Below are 20,949 nucleotides of genomic sequence, written 5' to 3' on the forward strand. Positions count from 1 at the left end.
ACAAACATTTCTAGACAACCCCACTGCTTTGAGCAACATTTGTATCATAAGCACCATAAGGGGGTAGTTTGTTTTTGTCATTATTTACTCAAACCTGCATTCATTTCTTTTTTCTGATGAACACAAAAGAAGATATTTTGAGAAATGATGGTAAACACACAGCAAATAGGGACCATTGACTTCCATAGTAGGAAAAATATTTTGGAAGTATTGTAATAATTGATGAAGAAAATATTTTGATAAATGATGATAAGCACACAGTTGACGTACTCATTAAATTACATCATATTTTCTATTCCTACTATGGAAGTCAATGGTCACTATTTGCTGTGTGTTTACCATCATGTCTCAAAATATCTTCTTTTGTGTTCATCAGAAAAAATACATTCATACAGGTTTAGAACAACATGAGGATGATTCCCATATTTTTAGTAAAGGTGCGGTCACATTTATAATTGCACAGCAAGTGAGGACATTTTAAATTTTGATTATAGCTATGTACAGTATGAAACCCTAGTTGTCAGCTCTGTGAATTCTTAAGCCAGACTTCTCACTAAGTTTAAATACAATGCAAAATTTGCATAAAAACTTGCCGACAGATTGTCCAGTTTGAGAAGTTCCTCATCACATGGTTTTCACCCTCTTAATTTCACTGAGCAATGCGAAATGTGACCTTAAAACTTTTGGCAAAGAGTTAGACTTATGCTGTCTATTTGTTACTCTCCAGATGCCTTCATATTTCTTCTCAAAGGCAAGATGTCTTACTTGGCTAATATGATCACTTTTCACTTGACTGATTGATATTCAGTGTATCACTTCCACTCTCTCTTTCTCTCTTGCTCTCCTCACTTCTTTTCCTCACCTACTTAGACACGTTTTTCCAAAGTGATACTTTTATATTTTTAGCTGGTTATCACACTATCACTGCATGCCTTTTATGTACTCTTGAAAGGTGTGTCTCATCCAGTTCCCTAGATCCCTAGGTGTGAATACATCGACTCGTATGGGCCTTGGAAAAATTATTACTAAGTGTATTATGTGCAACTCGATTATTAGGTTGTGCAATAAAACATAGCTGGTAGCAATGATATTACTGTATTACACACAGTGGTAAATATACGTCTGGTATGATTTGATTCTTCATCATGCATTTTTATTACAGTAAACCAACTAGCGTGCCACAATAATATGCACCTCAATTTTTGGTTATTGTCTGTTATTGAAAGCATAACTAAATGCGGGGTGCATGATAAAAAAAAACTTCGGAAAAGACAGTTGGACCGAGTACCAAAACACAATTGTAGCCAATCAGCAGTAAGGGGCGTGTCTACTAACCGACATCAGTACCTGGGTTGCGTATGTGTGGGGTGGGTCTATCAAAAGATGGTCCAGATTCTATTGGGGGTAGGGGCGTGTTTGTTTAGGTGATTTTAAATGTCAATATTGGCTTTCAGAGATCATGCACCCAGCCTTTAACCTTACCATTCTTGCCATTCATAATACTGAATGCATATTAACTCTTTCACCGCCAGCGTTTTTAAAAAAAGTTGCCAGCCAGCGCCAGCGTTTTTTCATGATTTTCACCAAAGTTTAATGCCTTCCAGAAAATGTTCTTCTTTAAATATATAAACATACAATATACCAAATGAAAGAACAGACCCTCTGCTTTCAAACAAAAAAATGTTTCATCCTACCTTCAGTGGTTCTTTTGTAATCAGCTTTTGAATATGGGTAGGTTTCTGCAAAAACACCATATTTTGAGCAAAAAGCAGAGATAATTCCATTTTTGTGACGGACTTTTCATAGAGATCCCATTCAGAGCGATCTTTAAAACAGACACGGATATGCAGCCGCTTGCCATAGGGCAATACTTCCGGGTTTAAAAAGTTGCGGAAGGATAGCGGTATTGCGGAAAGATGGAAAATCTCGTCATTGGCGGGGAAGCGTTTTCTCTTAATTGACGATATATCTCGTCAATAGCGGGGAAAGAGTTAAGTTCAACACACAAATTTTTTTTATATTCATTGTCAAGTTTATATATCAACTATAATATATTTGTGAACTACACTCTAAAAAATGCTGGGTTGTTTTGCCTATGATGGGTAAATATTGGACAGAACACACCGCTGGGTTAAAAATGACCCAACCATGGGTAGTAGTTGGCTTGAAACAACCAAGCATTGGGTTATTTTTAACCCAGCTGTGTGTTTTGTCTAATATTTACCCAGCATGCATGGATTATAAACAACCCAGCATTTTTAGAGGGTATAATTTAAGTTTCAAAAAAATACATTTTTACAATTTAATGGTGCTTTCACACCAGACGCGGAAGAGGCGGCAAGCGCGAGTGATTTACATGTTAAGTCAATGCAAAGACACAACTAGGCATCCTGCGGCATGATAAGCGTGAATGGCGCGGCGTGGAAGACGCAGAACGGATTGTAGCTCACATTTTCAGAATTTATAAACTGAACTTACATTTTTAAGTTAATTAATTTTCTACTTTCCTTTTTAATCTTGACGAAATAAAGTTAAAATAATTTACACTGTAAAAAGTGAATAGTTGGATCAACTAAAAAATTACTTCAATTGGTAACACTTTACTTACCTAAAGTGAAACTAAAGAGAAATTTAAAGTTTTTTTTTTTCATTTTTAAGTGTTACCAATTAAGGTAATTTTTTAAGTTGATTCAACTTTTCACTTTTAAAGTATAGGCTTATTCAACTTTATTTTATAAGTTACAGCAAATAAAGGTTGAAATGACTTGTAAATTCAAGTTTATAATACATTACATACATACATAGGGCTCTATTTTAACGATCTAAGCGCATTGTCTAAAGCGCACAGCGCAACGTCCAAATGGGCGTGTCCAAATCCACTTTTGCTAATTTAACGACGGGAAAAATGGTTTGTGCGCCGAGCGCATCGTCAAAAAGGTTTGATCCTTCTTTTTAAATGAGTAATGGGAGTATTTTGGGCGTAATGTACAATAAACCAAAGAGAGTCTCACCTCTCATCCCCTTTAAAAGCAAGGAAGAAATCCCCAGTTTAGGATTAATGTTAAATAATTGTGTTGTTTTTCACGTGTATCGAAATTGTTATTTTTTATTAAAACCTTTAAAACCCGCTTTCTTTTAGTCATGGAAGTAAAAAAGCAGGCTTTTAATTGCTTTAAATGTATGGCTATCCAATATCATCAAAAAATAATTTACAAGTATGTAAGAGTTGTACTCTAAAAATACTTTCAAAAACACATCGTTTTCAGACCAGAACGCCCATGGGCTCAAAAGGGGGCGCAAATGCATTTGCTAAACAACGTGGCGCTAAACGTGAAAATTATAATTGCGCAGGGTGGAAACTAGCAAAAGACACTTGCGTCGCACATAGCGCTGCATTGCGCCGGGTGTAAGATAGAGCCCATAGTCTCTGGATGGCCTGCATACGTACTAGTGAACTAGGGAAAGGATTGCGGCAAAGCCTTAATGGGTACTGTTCTTATTGGAAAGCAGCCAGCCTGAAGACCATCTGACCGTCATTTGTTATCTCAGCTGGTTTCCTTTGATATTTTGTGGTGGGAGGTTTAATAAGTGTCTGCTGAACTGTGTGCAGAATAAGTGTGATCAGTACTGGCCCAGCAGAGGCACAGAGACATATGGACTGATGCAAGTCTCTTTACTGGACACAGCGGAGCTTGCAACCTACTGCGTCAGAACTTTTGCTCTTGTTAAGGTAATGTAAGGTCCTTAAGTCAGCACATAAATACACTACGCATGAAAACAAACCTAATACTGATGCACATGTATTTTGGAAGTTTAGTTATTTTGGGTCTAAAAGGTGTCAAAATACTTTTTAATATTTCTATAATAGTATGCTTTAGCTGGTTGTACTGTATATGTAAGTGTAAAGTATTGCAACATACAATGCTTAATCAAATTATTTCTGTGGGCAGAGTGGTTGTGGAGAGAAAAGGGAGGTCCGTCAGTTCCAGTTCACAGCATGGCCAGATCAGGGTGTACCTGAACACCCCACTCCTTTCCTGGCTTTCCTGAGACGGGTCAAGACCTGTAACTCTCCAGATGCGGGACCTATTGCGGTCCACTGCAGGTACAGAATGAGCTTAATGCATTTACAGTGTAATCAGCCTTGCTAAGATACTGAATGAGCATTTTAAGTTTGTTCCTCCATCAATGAAATGCTCTTACGTCGTAGGGAGAATGGAATCTCTTTACAGTAGAGGTCTAAATGGTATTGACTGTATAAGATTGGTATGGTATATTACACAGATTTTTTTACCGTGTTGCAGCTCAATTGTTTCTGTCTCTGTCTGTGCACTCAATACTTTTAGTCTGAGTGCTTACTACACAACAAAGTAACAACTACACAGAAAGTATGTTTTGAAAACTTTTAACACTGCCCTATTTTAGATGCAGTTATGTCATAGGATGTTTCGCTGCATTACGCCCTCAAAATAGCAATCCAGGACTATTGTTAAATGGGTCAAAAGTTGTACCTTAGGGGGCCTACAACAAGCTAACAAGCTGAATTCCTGATGTAACGGCTTCTACATAACTCTGAAAATAAGGCCAGTTATTATTTAGGTTTTAATGTTGTTTGTACATTTGAATGTTTGTCATTCCAAAATACAACCAGGCCACTAGTGTTTGTGAAACATGATTTGCATGAAAACAAAACAGTTCATTAATTTGTAAACAGATTATATAAACAATGTGTGCACCGCAACCCTAATCAAACCCTTTCATTATATTCACTGAAGCATGCGTTTCAATAAAAGTTTACACAGTTTCATATAACTGCATGAGTCCTGCAGTTCAGAGCAAGGCACCGCTGTAAAAAAGTTGCCTATACTACACAGTAAATCAATTCTGTTATTTACACTCTGATGATTATAATGGGCGCTTTCTTGGTTTTTAAATCCATATTATTAATACATTTTTTCTTTGGTAGCACACACCCAAACGAAATTTAAAATCATTAAAAGGAAAATAAGGCCTCTTTAATGCATTTACTAATGTCAACACATACAATCGTATTGTAAAGTGTTACCCGTTATTTTTTTAATTTATAGAGTGCCGTTTCTAAAACTTTTTAAAAATTGTACTGCAAATGTACCGTATTGCAACCAAATTACATGATTGTAAAAGCATTTGGTGCATGTTGCTGGCTGGGTCATTGCTGTCAGGTTTTTAGGATTATTTAAATACCTCTTGTGACTTTTTTTCATTAATTGTGCACACCTAGTTTAAAGGAAAACACCACTGTTTTTTATATTTTACTATGTTCTTACCTCAACTTAGACAAATTAATACATACCTATCTTTTTTCAAGGCGTGCACTTAATCTTTGTACAGCGCGTCGCGAATGTGTTAGCATTTAGCCTAGCCCCATTCATTCCTTAGGATCCAAACAGGGATGAATTTAGCAGCCACCAGACACTTCAATGTTTGCCCTATTTAAAGACTGTTACACGAGTAGTTACACGTGTAAGTATGGTGGCACAAAATAAAACATGTCGATTTTAACAAAATAATTAATGGCGGAAGAGCACTTAGTTTGCAGTACTTCGACCTCGGCGCGCAGTAACATCAACACTCCTGACTACTCCCCCTCTCGCTCAAACTTTTGACAATATTACTGCGCCCGAGGTCGAAGTGCTGCAAACTAAGTGCTCTTCCGCCATACAATATAGTTCTCATCATTTATCTGCTTAAAAAATCGCAATGTTTTATTTTGTGCCACCATACTTACTCGTGTGACTACTCATGTACCGCTCTGTAAATAGGGAAAACATGGAAGTGTTTGGTGGCTTCTAAATTCATCTCTGTTTGGATCCTAAGGAATGAATGGGGCTAGGCTAAATGCTTACACAATCACAACACACTGTACAAAGATTAAATGCATGCATTGAAAAAAGAAAGGGATGTATTAATTTATCTACGTTGAGGTAATAACATAGTTAAATATTGAAAAACGGTGGTGTTTTCCTTTAACTCTTTATTAACAGATAAAATTCTTTTCAATATCAAGAAAAATCTGATGAACTTCTCTTAAAGTGCGTGCTCGTAATAAACTATGATGCATTTTCTCGCTGTTTCTCAGTGCTGGTGTGGGCCGGACAGGCTGCTTCATCGTAATTGATGCCATGCTGGAGCGTTTGAAGCAGGAGAAGACGATAGATGTGTACGGTCACGTGACTCTAATGCGATCTCAGAGAAACTACATGGTGCAGACAGAGGAGCAGTATGTCTTTATTTATGACGCGCTACTGGAAGCCGTTTCCTGCGGCAGTACTGAGGTTCCAGCGCGGAACCTTTATGCCTACATCCAGAAACTCTCACAGACAGAACCGCCAGAACACATCAGTGGAATGGAGCAGGAGTTTAAAGTGAGTACATACAAGGAATGTGTAAAGGCCTTTATTAAAACAATTAATAGAAATATACTTATATATATACACCGATCAGCCATAACATTATGACCACCTGCCTAATAGTGCGTAGGTCCCACCAAAACAGCCCTGACCCGTCGAGGCATGGACTCCAGTAGACCTTTCTATCAGAACCTGCAATCAGTTTTTACAACAGCTCGTCTGTTGGATCAGACCACACGGACCAGCTTTCGCTTCCCACGTGCATCATTGAGCCTTGGCCACCCATGACCCTGTAACAGCTGTCAAAGTCGCTCAGATCCTTAAGCTTGCCCATTTTTCCTGCTTGGCCATATTTTCAAGTGTTTGTCCGTAAAGTTGATGTGTTAGAAGCAGGACAAATGGGAAAGCGTAAGGATCTGAGCAACTTTGACAAAGGCCACGACAGGGTCATGGGCAGCCAAGGGTTTTTGATGCACGTGCATCAGCAAAGGCTGGCCCGTGTGGTCCAATTCAACAGATGAGCTCCTGTAGCTTTCTGATAGAAAGGTCTAGTGGAGTTCATGTCTCGACCGGTCAGGGCTGTTTTGGTGGCTAAAGGGGGACCTGTAATGAATGGGGAGGACAGAACCCAAGTGCAGACAGCGTTCAACCAAAAAACTTTTATTATATAACAAAAACAACCTCGAGGGGGAAAACAAGGCAAGAATACAACCGATAACATATAACGGGACAGGGCAAAACAAGACAGGACCCATGACGGTGTCCAACATGACACCCAGTGATCCGACACACAATGGCTTTAAATAGGGAAGAACTAAACTAGGGAACAAGGACACACAGGTTGAGGGGCGTAAACTAATAATGAATAATTAACAGGGACACAGGGGCGGGGCTAGACTGGGGACAGGAGAGCACCAGGCACACAAAAACACAAGCCACATGACTCTCCACACAAAAAAAAGACCCTGTCACACAAAACAAGTAAAAAGCCTTACAAAGCTGACAGGATCATGACAGGGACCTACACAATATCAGGCAGGTGGTCATAATTTTATGGCTGTTCCATATATGTATAAATACAAGTGTGACATTTTATTTTATTTTTTTGCTGAAACTAATAATACAGATTTGACAAATTGTACACATATTACATACAATATCAGAAAAAAAACTGTAAATTTTTGTCAATGGGGGATCCCCTTAAAGGTTTATTTTTTGTACATTTATGGGTATACAACCCCAAAACAGAAAAAGTTGGGACTCTGTAGAAATTGTGAGTAAAAAAGCAATGGAATAATTTACAAATCTCATAAACTTATATTTTATTCACAGTAGAATATAGATAACGTATCAAATGTTGAAAGTGAGATATTTTGAAATGTCATGCCAAATATTGGCTCATTTTGGATTTCATGAGAGCTACACATTCCAAAAAAAGTTGGGACAGGTAGCAATAAGAGGCCAGAAAATTTAAATGTACAAATAAGGAACAGTTGAAAGACCAATTTGCAACTTATTAGGTCAATTGGCAACATGATTGGGTATAAAAAAGCCTCTCAGATTGGCAGTGTCTCTCAGAGGTCAAGATGGGCAGAGAATCACCAATTCTCCCAATGCTGCGGCGAAAAATAGTTTTCTGAGTTTCTCAGAGAAAAATTGCAATGAGATTGAAGTTATCATCATCTACGGTGCAAAATATCATCCAAAGATTCAGAGAATCTGGAACAATCTTTGTGCGTAAGGGTCAAGACCGGAAAACCATACCGGATGCCTGTGATCTTCGGGCTCTTAGATGGCACTGCATCACATACAGGAATGCTACTGTAATGGAAATCACAACATGGGCTCTGGAATACTTCCAGAACACATTGTCAGTGAACACAATCCACCGTGTCATTCGCTGTTGCCAGCTAAAACTCTGTAGGTCAAAAAAGAAGCCATATCTAAACATGATCCAGAAGCACAGGCGTTTTCCCTGGGCAATGCTCATTTAAAATGGACTGTGGCAAAGTGGAAAACTGTTCTGTGGTCCAACGAATCAAAATTTGAAGTTCTTTTTGAAAAACTGGGATGCCATTTCATCCGGACTAAAGAGGACAATGACAACCCACGTTGTTATTAGCGCTCATTTTAGAAACCTGCATCTCTGATGGTTTGGGGTTGCATGAGTGCGTGTGGCATGGTCAGCTTACAGTACACATCTGGAAAGGCACCATCAATGCTGAAAGGTTTATCCAAGTTCTAGATACATATGATCCCATTCAGACGTCGTCTCTTTCAGGGAAGACCTTGCATTTTCCAACATGACAATGCCAGACCACATAGTGCATCAATTACAACATCAAGACTGCATAGAAGAAGGATCTGAGTACTGAAATGGCCAGCCTGCAGTCCAGATCTTTCACCCAAAGAAAAGATTTGGTGCATCATAAAGCGAAAGATGCGACAAAGAAGACCTAAGACAGTTGAGCAACTAGAAGCCTGTATTAGACAAGAATAGGACAACATTCCCATTCCTAAACATTGGTCCTCCTCCAGCTGTTCCTTTATATGCACATTTAACTTTTCTGGCCTCTTATTGCTACCTGTCCCAACTTTTTTTGGAATGTGTAGCTCTCATGAAATCCAAAATGAGTCAATATTTGGCATGACATTTCAAAATATCTTACTTTCAACATTTGATATGTTATCTATATTCTACTGTGAATAAAATATAAGTTTATGAGATTTGTAAATTATTCCATTGCTTTTTTACTCACAATTTCTACAGTGTCCCAACTTTTTCTGTTTTGGGGTTGTATAACAAATTGAAATGTTGGACCTTTTATGGTACAATATTATACCGTAAGGACCTATTGTACCTTTAAGGACCCATTTTGTACCAGTTAAATGTTAGAGTTACCTTTAAAAGTACACAATAAGTCCTAAAGGTAGAGAAATGTACCCAAAAAGGTATTATATTATATTGTGTTTTGTATACCTGTAAAGGTACAAAACGAAACCTTTGGGTACCAGTTTTGTACCTTTTATTCTGACAGTGTTTAGATATAGAGACCAAATTTTAAGCAAAATAATCTGAAAGTTTTCTTAACTTACTTTATGAAACAGTTTTCTTATTACGTTTTCTCTTCTTTGTCTCATTTTTAGCGATTAGCTAACGCCAAAGCACACAACTCTCGATTCGTCAGTGCCAGTCTCCCGTGCAATAAGTTCAAAAACCGATTGGTCAATATCATGCCATACGAGACCACACGTGTCCCTCTGCAGCCAATCAGAGGAGTCGAGGGTTCAGACTACGTCAATGGCAGTTTCATAGATGGCTACAGGTAAATATTTATCAATATAAAGCCGCCAACGTGTGACTATAATAAGGTGGCGATATACTCACATGCTGATATTTTTCCAAACTCTCTAGGCAACAGGGGGCGTATATTGCGACTCAGGGGCCGCTGGCTGAGACAGTTGAAGATTACTGGCGGATGCTTTGGGAACATAATTCAACTATAGTAGTTATGCTCACTAAGCTCAGAGAAATGGGAAGGGTTAGTTTACATTGTATTCGGAAGCTGACTCAGATTATATTATAAACCAATGTTACTCAATAAATGTGTTCATTTGTTTGTAATCCAGGAAAAATGTCATCAGTACTGGCCATCAGACAGATCAGCACGCTACCAATACTTTGTTGTGGATCCCATGGCGGAGTACAATATGCCTCAGTATATACTCAGAGAGTTTAAAGTCACGGATGCAAGGGTAAGTCACACCAACACAAACAACAGATCTCTTTCTTTTATGGTTTTGTTTGAGTTTGGGGTCAGTGACAAAAACGGTGTGGCGAGATGAGAAATTCAAAAATCTTTTTAAAAATCTTGTTTTAAAAGCACGCATCAGGTTTATTTCAATGCACCTAGTGTTTTCATGTTAATTTTATGCAATAAAAAATTACATTTGCACTAGGGATGCTTAACGATTAATCGCGATTAATCGTTAGCAGAATAAAAGTTTTTGTTTACATCATATATGTGTGTGAACTGTGTATAATAACTTTGTATAAATAAATGTACACACATGCATGTATATGTTTTAGAAATGTTTACATGTGTATATACATTTGTATATTTATGTATAATTTATATTATATATAAATATAAATACTTAATATATACTTTTTTTTCTTAAAATTATACATGAATGAGTTCATATTTATATATATACATATTTATTATACACAGTTTACACACATATGTGATGTAAACAAAAACTTTTATTCTGCCAACGATTAATCGCGATTAATTGTTAATCATCCCTAATTTTCACCAATTTTATGAAAGTTAAGACTGAAAATGTCGAATGGTGTAACCGGCAGTTGCGCCAAAGAATGAGAAATATTGAATATTTTATCCACTTTGATGACATGTAAGCGTAATCATCAAAAAAAAACAAAAAATCATTTTAAAATAACATTTTTCTAAATGTAAATTTTAATGCGTTTTTTGTAACATTTGTCCTGACATATGCTGAAAACAGCTCTGTTTTCTAAATAATCTTACAAATTATGTAAAAATGTATGTAAAAAAATTATATTAAACTAAACTAGATGATTAGATTTTTTCCACATGTTTTATGAATATATTTATGTTTTCATTTAAAAAATATTAGTTACACCAAATGACACAGACCAGTTACACCACATTGACATTTTTGCAAATATCCCCCAAATATTCTTTCAAAATGAATTTAAACCAGAAATTGGTCCTCAAAAAAGAGAATGTATGCAAGTAATCTACAAATTTATTTTGAAATTTTAACCCTTTTACGTTTAATTAAACATACAGACACAAAATAATTAACCCATTGACCTTTTAAAAGGGGACTATTAGTGGCTCCCTTTTGAAACACATTTAATATAATTATATTATATTGAAGAGAAACAGATGGATTACAGATTGACACTGGAAACAAAATAAAAATGTAAATAATATTACCCTATACATTTTTCATGCAAATTACATTTTTAAGTAGTGGTCTTCAGTGTACCTGACCTTCCTCTATTTTAACTTCTTCTTTATTGAGCTCCATCCCAGTGCTGTTTTTGTTTAGCTAGTTTAACTGGGCAGTTCTAAGCTTCTCGTCATCCATAAAAGCTCTATGTTCACAACATGTATTAATAATTCATTAATAACAAAGTCCTCCAAGGCCATTTCCACAATCCATGATTGATCAGTCAAAACCAAATATTCCATAGAGCTCTGTAAAAGTACACTTTAGCTTAACACACTCTCTCTCTCTCTCTCTCTCTCTCTCTCTCTATCTATCTTTCTGTCTCTCTCTCTCTCTCTATCGTTCTCTCACGGCATCTCTCTCTCCTTCAGGACGGACAATCTAGAACTGTCCGGCAATTTCAGTTTACGGATTGGCCAGAGCAGGGCGTGCCGAAATCTGGTGAAGGCTTCATCGATTTCATTGGTCAAGTGCACAAAACAAAAGAACAGTTTGGTCAGGATGGGCCAATCACAGTACACTGCAGGTATGGAAAATATATTGTCTTTAGTATCAAATACACTTCTTGGCCAGACTGCTAATCCAAATTAATAACATTAATGCGGTCTGTTATGTCTTAAAGCAGGCAAGACACAAAGTAGTTTTTGTCTAAATATTAAGTCTATGCATTAGGCCTTGCATTGTAAATTTAGCTAAATAGACCTGCCACTGTTGAATATGTCATTGACAAGAAAAAGAGATAACCATTAACTGCAATCGAATAAACCCTCTGCAATCTAACACGAATACAAAGTGAGACCCACAGTAAATATTATCTCATTTACAGCTCAAATAATAATATAAACATGGTCATTCGTACAACATCAAATCTGTAGTAATAAATTGTATTTAATAATAATGCACTGAACTATAAAATGTTTAAACTATATGTGGTTTTATCTGGAATTTTGTCAACCCTATACATGTGATGTAAGGTATGAAATGTAACATTTTCTTCAATATTCTGTGTGTGTGTAGTGCTGGAGTTGGGAGGACAGGTGTATTTATCACTCTGAGCATCGTATTAGAAAGGATGCGTTACGAGGGAGTAGTCGATATCTTCCAAACTGTCAAAATGTTGCGTACTCAACGACCAGCCATGGTGCAGACAGAGGTAAGCATGCACACTTGACACTTCAGTTCAGATCTTAAAGGTATAGTTCACCCAAAAATTTAAATTCTGTCATCTGTCATTTACTTACCTTTAAATTGTTACAGACCTAAATAAATTACTTTCAAGATATTTTGAGCAATGTTAATAACCATTGACTTCCATAGTATTTGTTTTTTCTACTATGGAAGTCAGTGGTGCTCCACGTTTGATTTTTGGGTGAACTATTTTAACTACTCCTTTAACTCTTTTTCTGCCAGCTTTACAAAAAAGTTGCCAGACAGTGCCAGTATCTTTCACTTTCCAGAAAATTATCTTCTTCAAATATATAAACATGCATTATATCAAATGAAAGAACTGACCCTCTGCTTTAAAATGAAATGAAAGAAAATCCCTTTTTATCCTATATTCATTTGTTCTCTTTTTATCACATCTCAAAAAATGATTAGGTTTCTTCAAAAATACAAAATTTTAAACAAAAAGCTGAGATAATTGATAAACGAAGTTCAAAACAAACTATTGGATAGTCATGGTCGCTTTTGAAGCACTGCTTCATGAGGCTTCAAAACTTTTACGAATCATTGGTTCGGGCGTGTTTCAAAACTGGCCAAGTCACGTGATTTTAGCAAACGAGGCTTTATTACGTCATAACTGTTTCGAAACGTTTCGAAAATCTGATGATTCACCACTAGGGGGAGTTGCAAAAAAGTGTAAAATGTTTAGACAGAACTGCTTTTACACTATTTTGACCAGCAGGTGTCGCCAGCGTGTGTGGTATTTCGAACGCTTCAAAAAATTGAATCAATTGAACCAATTGCTTCGAAGCTTCAAAAAGCTTTGTTTCTCCCATCACTACTATTGGCTCCATGTATGTTATAGTGTTTTATAGGTTGGGTAAGAGCGCCACCTAGTGCATAATAGCAGAAATATGGATTGCCATATAAACTCGTCTTTGGCAGGAAAACGTTTTCTCGTTTCTCATTAAAAAGATAACTTGTCAATGGCGGGAAAAGAGTTAAGCACACATACAGTACTTACATTTACTCATTTGGCTTTTATCCAAAGTGACATAGAGTGCATTACAAGGTATGCAGGGTTTTTTTTATCAGTGCACATGTTCCCTTGGGTTTGAACTAGGGATGCACCGAATCCAGATTTTTTAGGTTCGGCCGAATCCCGAATCCACCGTTTAAGATTCGGCCGAATTCGAAACCGAATACCGAATCCTACTCGCATCCTTATTCCATTAACACAGTAAAACACATTAATGAATTATACAACGTCCACAGCATGTATTTTTCATTTTATTTAATTTTAACTGTACATTATGCCAGGATGACAAGTTGGAAAACTATTTTGGCAATTACCATAAGCCTATGCATAATGAAAGCGATGCGTTGCGACACGCTCGTTTTTCCAATAAGCAAGCAGCTCCGCGCTGAAAACAATATTTAACTTTGAGTGAGAAGCTCCGCTCGTCAATGTCAGTTTTCACACGGCCGTCCAATTACAATGGAGGAGGGGCGGGACATTACCACAGCAACCAACCGGCTCACAGCTGAAGCATCACAGCTACCAAGCGCTCGGCTGAAAAACAGCTGGCATTTGGTGTCCTCAAGGCGTTTTCAGCCGTGTTTAAAAGTTTTGGTGTGTTCAGCCCCTAAAGCTCACCGAAAGAAAAAGCTCATCTCCATGTCAGCACCCGATGTGTGTAATCAACGGCCGCGTGACGTCGAGCAGCGTAGCGCAAGCCTAGGATTCGGTTCGGTGGAAAAAAATTCTAGGATTCGGCCGAACCCGAACCCCGTCAAAAAGCCCAGTATTCGTCCGAATCCGAATCCTGGATTCGGTGCATCCCTAGTTTGAACTCATGACCTTTTGTGCTGCTAATGCAATGCTTTACCACTGAGTTATACAGGATAAAAGCAAATCAATTCAATTCAGAAAGCCGCTTTCACACTTGCAAGTGACTTTACTTCATTTTGCTGCTTCCCGCTATAGTAGTAGATCACTACCAGGTTACTTAATACTGCTTGCCCTAGAAACTTTTATGAGCATGACTGCTGCTAAGATGCTCACATTGAACCTGTACTTTGCAACTAAAAATAAACATTCTGGAAATGCCAGCTCTTAAATGTCACCAGCTCTCATTGAACATAAATGAGATTGGGTAGCTTTGATGCTATGAGTCACTGCTGGTGTGAACAGAGCTTAAAATCTACTATCTGCCCCATACTCATTCATAATTCTCTTTAGCTAGTACAAAAGTAAACACACTGAAAGTCACAATGAAATCAAAATGAAATCATTCATTTTTTTGCTATATTGTATTTTTTACAACTGACTTATCTGTGAGCTTCATTATTTTAAAAAAATCATGTGCCCTCATAATCTTTAATCAAAAACACAAATCTCCTCCCCTCCGCGAAATGATCTCTCTTTACAAAAAATAGCAAGCGGGGGGGCAGGAAAAGATTGCAGCAATTAGCAAATAGCTAAATGAGCCAGCTTCTAATGATCCAATTAATTCTCGATGGACAAACATAAGTCCCACCCAACCTTTTTTCTCATTTCTGAAGCCATTTCAATCGGATATACGTCACGATGGGGGAAAATTAGACAAGCGCTATAATTTCATTTCATTGTGACTTTAAAGTTGCTGTATGTAATTTACTCTTTCCCCGCCATGAGGAGTTATCTTGAGTTATTTCTTCAATTAAGAGAAAATAAAAATGCACAAAAAGCATAAAACCTGTTCCTGATGAATTTTTATATTAATCCACTAGATGGCGCAATTTACCCAATTTATGAAAAAACTGAAACCAAAACGTTGTTTACTAATTTTAAACTCTGTGTATGCTTTGATCATCGTTTCGAATCTAATCTCTAACAAAATTCCTTTACAAAAAAAATGTATTTGTAAAGAAAAATACCCAAAAATATAGAAAAAAATATAGATAGGATGACATTTTTTTTCTGTTGTTTGTTTGTTTATTTATTGTTTGTATGAAAGCAGTGGGTCTGTTCTTTCATTTGATGTATTTGGATGTTTATATATTTTTAAAATAAAATTTTCCTTTAAGGCATTTTGTGAAATTTTTGTGAAAATCACAAATAATGCTGGTGAGCAACTTTTAAAAAATTGGCTGGCGGGGAATGAGTTAATGTGCAAACCCCAATGAACTGTATATGCCATGTACACTCACCTAAAGGATTATTGGGAACACCTGTTCAATTTCTAATCAATCCAATTATCTAATCAACCAATCTTATGGCAGTTGCTTTAATGCATTTAGGGGTGTGGTCCTGGTCAAGACAATCTCCTGAACTCCAAACTGAATGTCAGAATGGGAAAGAAAGTTGATTTAAGCAATTTTGAACTTGGCATGGTTGTTGGTGCCCGACGGGCCGGTCTGCTCAGTTACTGGGATTTTCACACACAACCATTTCTAGGGTTTACAAAGAATGGTGTGAAAAGGGAAAAACATCTAGTATGCGGCAGTCCTGTGGGTGAAAATGGCTTGTTGATGCTAGAGGTCAGAGGAGAATGGGCCGACTGATTCAAGCTGATAGAAGAGCAACTTTGACGGAAATAACCACTCGTTACAACCGAGGTATGCAGCAAAGCATTTGTGAAGCCACAACACAAACAACCTTGAGGCGGATGGGCTACAACAGAAGAAGACCCCACCGGGTACCACTCATCTCCACTACAAATAGGGAAAAGAATTTGCACGAGCTCACCAAAATTGGACAGTTGAAGACTGGGAAAATGTTGCCTGGTCTGATGAGTCTCAATTTCTGTTGAGACATTCAGATGGTAGAGTCAAAATTTGGGTTAAACAGAATGAGAACATGGATCCGTCATGCCTTGTTACCACTGTGCAGGCTGGTGGTGGTGTTGTGGGGAATGTTTTCTTGGCACACTTTAGGCCCCTTAGTGCCAATTGGGCATCGTTTAAATGCCACGGCCTACCTGAGCATTGTTTCTGACCATGTCCATCCCTTTATGACCACCATGTACCCATCCTCTGATAGCTACTTCCAGCAGGATAATGTACCATGTCACAAAGCTCGCATCATTTCAAATTGGTTTCTTGAACATGACAATGGGTTCACTGTACTAAAATGGCCCCCACAGTCACCAGATCTCAACCCAATAAAGCATCTTTGGGATGTGGTGAAACGGGAGCTTCGTGCCCTGGATGTGCATCCCACAAATCTCCATCAACTACAAGATGCTATCCTATCAATATCGGCCAACATTTCTAAATAATGCTTCCAGCACCTTGTTGAATCAATGCCATGTAAAATTAAGGCAGTTCTGAAGGTGAAAGGGGGTCAAACACAGTATTAGTATGGTGTTCCTAATAATCCTTTAGGTGAGTGTATATCCTACATAAAAGTGTAAACGGTGTGAAGCTGTGGCACTATAAATATTGATATTTATATTTGTTTAGCAGAAAAATAATGGCTTATGCAATTAGTCTGGGCTACCTAGTGTTTAGGAAACCTATTGATATCGCAAATTGACAGAAATTACAGTCGGTCCACATCGCTAAGATGCACTACATGTATATGATCAACACGCTGAGACTCTTCCTGCTTTACATTCCGATGCAAATAATCTTATCGATTCTGTGTGCATTTCACAGGAGCAGTATCAGTTCTGTTATCGAGCAGCGCTGGAGTACCTGGGTAGTTTTGATCACTATGCAACATAAAACCGTCTCTTGGACCAAGGCCACATCCTCACCCACTGGGACCTGCGTCTGATCAATCTGACAGCCTCTTTCTGTTGCCCACAGCCCATAAGTCTGAATGATTTCTCCAGACAGCACACGATTTAAAAGCCAGACAGGGAGGGCAGATTTGTCGTAACAAATTGTAGCTTGACTCATATGGTTAAAAGTTGCCAAGACATATTTGGAGTGGAGTGAAGGTCCTCAGGCATTATAGCTAATCGGTCAACAGATCCAATTACATTGAATGAATCTGACCATGTGCTGTCTGGATGGATTCAGCGGACCAATAAGAGAGAGCACAGGAGGAGACAACATTCAGTTTGATTGTAATTGTTAATTGTCATAATTTGTTTAACAGCAGATCCCTCCAAAAACACAGATTAAGTCATGTTTATGGAGGGATGCAGACCAGGTTTACAGGTTGTATAGTGGACCCACGTGTTGAAGTGAATAAATCCTACCGGATAAAATTGATCACCCTAAACATTGGTGCTTATGCCAGTATCATGTTTGTTTATCTGTAGCACGCACACATGCATACAAATACATATCTTTCACAGATTTAAGGAAAGGAAAAATAGCATAAACTGAGATTTGTCTCAAAACTGTGCAATATTGAAAGTGACTGCACCTTCGAGTTTTAAACCACTAAAGTATGAAAAATATTCACACTGTAATTATATTGTCTCACTTAAAAATCCTATATGATATACAGTATTAGAATATAATATATTATATGATATAATATAATTTATGAACTGTCAATTGTGATATGTACATTATGTGAGTGAGGTACCTGTCAGTGCACATATGTTACATACTGATTGCAGTAAAGTAAAAAAAAAAAATGATTTTTCACTACATTCTTACCAAAACAAAAATTATTTAGATGCTTTCAGTTTCAGGTTTGACAGTTCACATCATTTCTAAGAATGGGGTGACATAAACAATAACACAAAGGATCATTTGACACTGGTAGTGCCTTATCATACTGTAGTCACATGTTTAAAATGGGTTGCTATTCAAGTTATATGTTTCCCATCTATGGATACAAACCTGCTTTTATGTTAAAATAAAAATAATATATTAAAACTTATAGAATATACAAAATATAAAATGTTAATATATCGCATCTGCTAAATTTAATATTATTAACATATTTTACACCAAGACCAATTTTAGGAAAAACTGAATTTTTGGTCATACTGTGCCCAGTCAAAATTACTATAAAATCATATTGGTGAAATCCATTTTTGAAAGTTCATGTATCTATAATGGGCCAAGACAACTGCGTATTATTACTATTACGTATATTGTTGTAAAAATAATCATTGTTATAAATTATTTGTGATGCTGCAGGAAACTGTTAATGTGTGCAATCTATATTTCCAGGGAGTGTACAACATTTGAACATATCTCCCATTATTAATGCTATTTGGGCATTTTTACACACAGTATATTTGATAGTATCGATAATGTTAGTATTAACGTCCTACAAAAGACAGTATGATTCAGATTTGCTGTCAACTTGAGGGGTATTTCATAAAGATTGTTTCCAGACTACAAAAAAATCAAATTAGATTTGGAACTTGATAAACAACGCCTTTGGACATTTTTACTGCAGTTTGGCAATAAACAATGATGCCCCTAACTTGGTAAAGTGTCAATGCATGACAAATAAGATCTGTAACCTTGGCAACAAATTCTCGTATGTATATAATTGCCCGGAGTGTTTTTATCAATACCATTGACTATGACCGTTTGTTTATGGGTTTGAAAATGACTCCACACTTGTTCTATGCACTAACCCTTACTATTTCTTCAACACAAAATGTCATTTGTATTGAATGAGGTGAACTTCACAGTGTTGCTCACAGTGTGTGCATGTTTAGAGGGGAAAAAAAACATTTTGGTTACAAAGCTCAAATAGAAAATATGCACAATGTTGTTATTAAATACTGAATAGAATACAGGGTGGTATGATATAAGGACTTCCTTCTAGTCCGGTGGTTATTGTCATTCATTAAGGACATCTGGTCACTGCGAATTTCAGCTCATTTCAGTTTAATGTTTATTTCATTTCTTTCTTGTTTTTATGCATAGTCCTGTTTATAAACCAGGTTTTACAGAGTTTAAATCATCTACTGTCTACCTTCTCTGTAATAGACTTTGAAAAGCATATTACCAAGTTTCAGGGTTTTTCAACTTTTGTTAAATCTTGCTAGGCTTTTTTGAAAGATCGCAATTAGAATTCGTTTAGTGAAACCTTCATTGCAGAACTCAGTGTTAATGTGTAAGAAAAAAAGTCTTTTTTTTCTGGTGCATGATAGCCCCTGTTTGTACAATGCAAAGGCGCACATCTGATTTAGATGAATTATGACAACCGACATTGTTTTGTGTGAAAATAAACTAGCACAATCTATATCATGTAATCTGACCAAATATGCATTGTATCACAATTTTCGTACTGTTAAATGTTGATGTGAGAGGTTTTACAATTTCACCCGTCAATTAATGTGAACCACAAAAGGGAAATCTTTTACCTCTGATTTTGTAGTAAATGTAAATATTTCAGAGGATGTTTTCTTTTTTTAATTTTCCTACTTTATGTTGTGAGGACAGATGTGTGAGAATACAGTTGTATTCATGGAAAAGTTTTATTTGTTACAAATAAAATGGTAAGAATTATGAACTTCCCATTCCTATTGTTCACTTTATTTTTTAAGTATATGTAAATGTACTTTTTCCAGCACAGGTGACTAGTATTTTTTTAGTAGTGAGATCTGTATATTTTGAGAAGTGTTTGCGCCCCCTTGCGTTATATTTTAGAATATCGGCCACATCCATTAAAATTTTTACATTGGGCATTGAGAAACTACAACGAACATGTGTCAATTATTGAAACAGAAGACAGTTTATATAATATGTATATTATATAATATATATATAATAAATTATCTGCGTATTGTTAGTGAATATTTCATGTTTAATACCAAACTCTATCGTTCTGCATGATACAAATGTAATTATATTACAAGTGTGTTTTTGATGTACTTGTTGATTTTATTTTACTTGTTGATATGTTTTATTATTGTTTAAAATGTTAACATACGTAAACCAAGTCAAGCTAATATAACAATATGTAATAAATAAATATTAGAATTGAGACTATCAATAGAAAGTGCTTTGGCGGGAACCTCACAGAGACAACTTCAACAAATTACATCGTATTGTCCATAGATATGTATAAAGGCTAGATGGCTCAAGGCGGAGTCCCTAACGGCATCACCTGGCGGCCATCTTAGGACAGGGCGCTCGCTCACTCGTAGCATTGAGTTTAATGGTGCAGGTACTTTTAAATGACCATAACTTGCTCAATTTTCTACCGATTTTCAAACGGTTTGGGTTTTTACAAACGTTATTAACGTGGCTATAATTCTGGATGCTTTAACATGTTTCATAAATTTATTTTTTATTTTTAGTATAGGTATGCAGTGTCATAGGTACATCTTTGACGTTTATAACAAACCAAACCGTTTGAAAATCGGTAAAAAATTAAGCAAGTTATGGTCATTTAAAAGTACCTGCATCATTAAAACTCAATGCTACGAGTGAGCGAGCGCCCTGTCCTAAGATGGCCGCCAAAATGCGGACGTTGCAC

General features: G+C 36.7%; 1 protein-coding gene across 2 annotated transcripts in view; it reads left to right on the forward strand.

The window, feature by feature from the left end:
* The window catches only part of ptprdb (protein tyrosine phosphatase receptor type Db), a 94,249-nt gene extending 74,265 nt beyond the window's left edge, over positions 1–19,984 (forward strand). For both annotated transcript variants that reach the window (XM_073814408.1, XM_065254620.1), the window contains 9 exons: positions 3,611–3,730; positions 3,951–4,105; positions 6,119–6,404; positions 9,537–9,715; positions 9,805–9,931; positions 10,020–10,145; positions 11,765–11,919; positions 12,411–12,546; positions 17,199–19,984. In XM_073814408.1, coding sequence (XP_073670509.1) covers positions 3,611–3,730; positions 3,951–4,105; positions 6,119–6,404; positions 9,537–9,715; positions 9,805–9,931; positions 10,020–10,145; positions 11,765–11,919; positions 12,411–12,546; positions 17,199–17,267 — 1,353 coding nt within the window. In that variant the 3' untranslated portion in view covers positions 17,268–19,984. The remainder of the gene's footprint in view (positions 1–3,610; positions 3,731–3,950; positions 4,106–6,118; positions 6,405–9,536; positions 9,716–9,804; positions 9,932–10,019; positions 10,146–11,764; positions 11,920–12,410; positions 12,547–17,198) is intronic.
* The last annotated feature ends 965 nt before the right edge of the window (positions 19,985–20,949 follow it).

The sequence above is a fragment of the Paramisgurnus dabryanus genome, chromosome 4 (genome assembly GCF_030506205.2).
Source record: "Paramisgurnus dabryanus chromosome 4, PD_genome_1.1, whole genome shotgun sequence".
In the NCBI taxonomy this organism is placed as follows: domain Eukaryota; kingdom Metazoa; phylum Chordata; class Actinopteri; order Cypriniformes; family Cobitidae; genus Paramisgurnus; species Paramisgurnus dabryanus.